This window comes from Amphiura filiformis, chromosome 14 (genome assembly GCF_039555335.1).
Source record: "Amphiura filiformis chromosome 14, Afil_fr2py, whole genome shotgun sequence".
Taxonomy (NCBI): domain Eukaryota; kingdom Metazoa; phylum Echinodermata; class Ophiuroidea; order Amphilepidida; family Amphiuridae; genus Amphiura; species Amphiura filiformis.
The window spans coordinates 25,150,573-25,154,649 of NC_092641.1; the positions used below are offsets into that span (position 1 = coordinate 25,150,573).

Here is a 4,077-nt window from a genome sequence, read left to right on the forward strand (position 1 = left end):
CTTTTAACCAAAAACACAAACAAAAACTGACAAAAACCTCTATTTGAGGGGGGTGTCTGACCATGTGAAATTTGTGATTCTCAGCAACGGGATTCTATGAAATTGCCAATATATGTAAGTTAATCAGTGGGATCCGCAATGTTTTATTTTGTCGGTAGTGTATTAAAGTTGAACTTCAAGTTGGGTTTTCATCCTTCAGCATCATCAGCTTAAATTGACTAGGCCGTGATGCAACCCATCTTATCGTACTGGGTATAATCAGTCACCTCAATTATTGTAAGCTGTTGTTGTAGCTACAAATTTCGAATTTTTGAGGACTTGTTCTCAAGTTGTGTGAAGTTTGGTAGTGTGTCCCCAGCATGCCAGGGTTTATATTTTGGCAAGCAAGGTGTAGGTATGCTAGGTGAATTCAAATTTGACATCAAACTGCATCATTTTACATATCAAATTAAAGCCCTTGAGTAAAGAAAGCCAAAACTGAAAACATTTTTGTCATAGCACTTTCCGTAACAAAGTTATATCTTGTCAAAGATTAACTTTCATCAAAAAGATTCTGCTAACAAAATTCCCCAAAACGGCATTTAGGGGTGTTTCTAGATCTTAATCTCATGGCGATAGCAGCTTTTTTTTAATGGAACTGCTATCAAAATCCTCTAAAATTCCATGTGCGACTTGATTATCACCATAAAAATCATATATTTGGGTCAAGTGAAGTATAGAAAACATATTTATGTAGGTTTCCTTCACCGACCTATTTTCGAAAAAAATTCAAATTTCTATGTAAATATGCATTGTGTTTGGGCCCGGTCTCGGCGAATTTTGCTGATTAGCAAATGTGTTAACTAAGGTTTGCCTAGGATACCTACAAGGTGTGTAATTAGACTGCGGAACTCAGTCTTCAATGATAGTCAGTAAAAACGTTTGGTCGTTACGTGACTATCATTTGAAGACTGAGTGCTTATGATACATCTTCCGAGGAGCAGTTTCAGACAATAGCTCGGGATTATAGGGGCAGAGGTTATCTTTTGAATTCTTTCATGACCACTGAAGCATAGTCATGCCTGTCAAGGACACTCGGCGTGAATTGAAAGACCATGTCACGATCGCCACAAAAGAATGTCAAAGGTCATAAGACACCAATTTGGTGTACTTCTGCGCCTCGGAATATGATGTTGTTTAAAGTCTATGACTGGTGTGCAATGTGCATTAGTATCTACTATCTAGCAAAAATGACTGACTTGAGAAACTTTTGTCACAGTCATCTCATGATCTGTGATTGCTCAACTTATTAATATTTTGTTATCTCGTCAGCTTTTGTCCAAACAAATCAGTACAGATTATTTTTTTGAGTACGGTGCTATATATACTCACTTTGATGTAGTCTTTGAACACTTTCCATGCCTCTTCTTTGATTATAATAATTATTTATAGTGAATCTCATCTCAAGGTCGGAGCAACGCGGGGATTCGTCATTTCAAATTAGTTTGTTACACAATTACATTGCCAGCATATGGACAAATCACCCTGCTATTGTGTGTGTACAATGTATGCCCCGCGGCCATGGAATTAGGTTACACATGATTTGAATCTGTCACTTTGATATTCAACATGGTTTTACTCTCAGTTTTGAACTGTGCATTTTTATTTTCCAGTGTAAAAATGAATTCAACCAAGCCAATGCGTCAAAACAATGATGATAGGAAAGTTAACCATGGAAACAGTAGAAGAGACTCACATGGATCGTACCAGGAAGCTACACATGCTGTGTACAACCCAACTTATACCAAAATCAATTCGCGCAAGAAAAAGAAAAGAAAAACGGATACAAGGTATGTTATTATATTGCAAAAACAGCTTTAGAAATATGTAACATTCGTTTCATCTTTCTCTTCTTTTTGTCCATTGTGGTGAGATTTGAGTCTTCATATGTGAGGTGCTGGATGCTTGGGATGAGCTTTGTTGCTCTTGCTTGAACATTTTCATTGACCTTTTTGTCCTTTTTCATGTGTGGGCTCCATGCTTGCATAGCATAGTCCAGGTGGGGTCTAACTAGAGATGTGTAGAGTTTCAGTATAATATCTCAGATGACTAAGAATATCCCTTAGTTTCTTAGAATGAGAATAAAAAGGTCTTCATACCTGCACGACTCAGGAATCTGCTTATCTTCTCAACTTTAATCAACCAATTCAGTACCCCAAGACTGATTCTGTGCCCCTCAATGAAGTTAAGCAATAAAAGTCATTTGAAAGACTGTTGTAAGACCAAAATTCAACTCGATTATAACCAAATATTCACGCTCCACATGTTTGGGATTTACTGTAACACAGGGTTAGAAATGAGCTACACCTTTCCCAGATGTTGGAAGAGCTTTGACAAGCTCTGCAAAGGACCTGGCAAGACTAGGAAGGATAAAAGGAAGAAGGATTCAGAAGCCTTGAATCAAGGCTAGTTTTTGGGGAAAGTATTACCATTATGTGTTAAGGCATGAAAACAATTTAACTTGTAAATCAAATTTGAATGTTGCAGGCCTCCAATAGACAAAGCTAGCTGGTTTTCAATCCTCACCTTTTCATGGGTTACACCACTGTTTATCAAGGGATGGAAAGGAACCCTGAAGACAGAGGATCTTACAGTTGCTTCACATAAAGACTCATCCAAGATGAACAGTCACAGGTTTGTAAGAAATAATATATTTTACTGTGAAAGTGATGGATGTTGGATGACATCAGACTTTCTTTTAATTGATCACTTACATGTAGTACATTTTTGTACAAAGTAGTACTTGATAATTATAATTAGAACTATTTTTCATGAAATGGGCTATTTTAGTTGTAATGGGCTATTTCATTTAAAATCCACACTACCCCTGTGGAAGATTTAGCTAAAGTCTGCCACAGAGGGAGTATCAATTTTAAATAGAATAGACAATTGGGTAACTTCCATTTGAATCACTCCAATTGTGGAAGATATAGGTAAAGCCATAATACAGGGGGAGTATGGATTTCAAAATGATTAACTCTGACCACTTACAATTGAAAAACATACTCCCCACGTGGAAAATATTTCCGAAATCTTGCACAGGGGTAGTGTGGATTTCAACTGGAATAACCCAATTCATTCATCCCCAATATAGAAAACATGTGGGTGGTGCTAATGCAAACAGAAGTAAACATGCCGAGTCTGACACAGACATACAGCCTTTAGAGCAGTAGTAGTGGCCGCAATGGCAACATATAGCCGGAAAGCGTAGACAATGATGGAAAAATCACAATCACTTTTGGGAAAAGTAGTACACAAACACCTATTAAGTAACAGGAAATTTTCAGAGAAATTGTAGTAGGTCTTGGTCTGACTTTTGCACGATTTAATTAATGCAATAGGCATCAAAATATAATTTTTGGCACAATTTATAACACAAGTACAATCATGCAAAAGTCTGACCACTTGTCTTGGGTTATAAAGGTTCTTGATTTGGGGGCAGGGTCTTAGCTAGCCACCCGTCTGGCCGTCATTTTAGACGGCCAGTTTGCTCCTGGGACGGGCAAAATTAATGCCTTTGACAGATGCTATATTATAAATTGTATGTTTTGAAAAGCTAATTGCCCTTTTTAGTAGACCCAATTTGTAGAACAAGGCCATATCAGCACATATTTGAACTCTTTGAACCCCCAATGGGCTAATAGATGCCTGGTAAATGTTTTAAAGGTCAAATTAGGACAGGCAATTGTATTCAAATGACGGGCAACCCTCAATTTCTAGCTAAGACTCTGGTTGGGGGTCAAGATGTTGGTTTATTAACATTTTGACCAATAACTTCAAATAAGCTGTTGAATTATTATATGCATTAAGCCATTAGGCATATACATGTATGCATTTTGCAAGATTAATTTTTCTCCTCTTCATTTTAGGCTTGAGACAAGATGGGCTCATTTACTTACCAAGTATGGAAGTAAAGATGCGTCACTGCTCAGTGCGTTGTTATATGTCATGCGAAGCGGTGTCATCCACAGTACAATTGCCGTTACCATAGGATACGTTTCAGCTATTGTCTCTTCGGTGAGTAACAGGGTACCCTAA

At 37.5% G+C, this 4,077-nt stretch overlaps 1 protein-coding gene across 1 annotated transcript; it reads left to right on the top strand.

Annotated features, from left to right (window-relative positions):
- LOC140169310 (ATP-binding cassette sub-family C member 12-like) lies at positions 1–4,077 on the top strand. Its single transcript, XM_072192567.1, has 4 exons — positions 1–114; positions 1,653–1,829; positions 2,527–2,673; positions 3,909–4,077. The coding sequence occupies exons 2-4, from the start codon at positions 1,660–1,662 to the stop codon at positions 4,075–4,077; spliced, it is 486 nt and encodes a 161-aa protein (XP_072048668.1). The 5' UTR covers positions 1–114; positions 1,653–1,659.

Coding starts and splice junctions, on each gene's coding strand:
- LOC140169310 (XM_072192567.1), top strand. CDS start 1,660: ATGAATTCAACCAAGCCAATGCGTCAAAACAATGATGATAGGAAAGTT. Junction 1,830..2,526: donor AAAAGAAAAACGGATACAAG/GTATGTTATTAT, acceptor TGAATGTTGCAG/GCCTCCAATAGACAAAGCTA. Junction 2,674..3,908: donor TCCAAGATGAACAGTCACAG/GTTTGTAAGAAA, acceptor TCTTCATTTTAG/GCTTGAGACAAGATGGGCTC.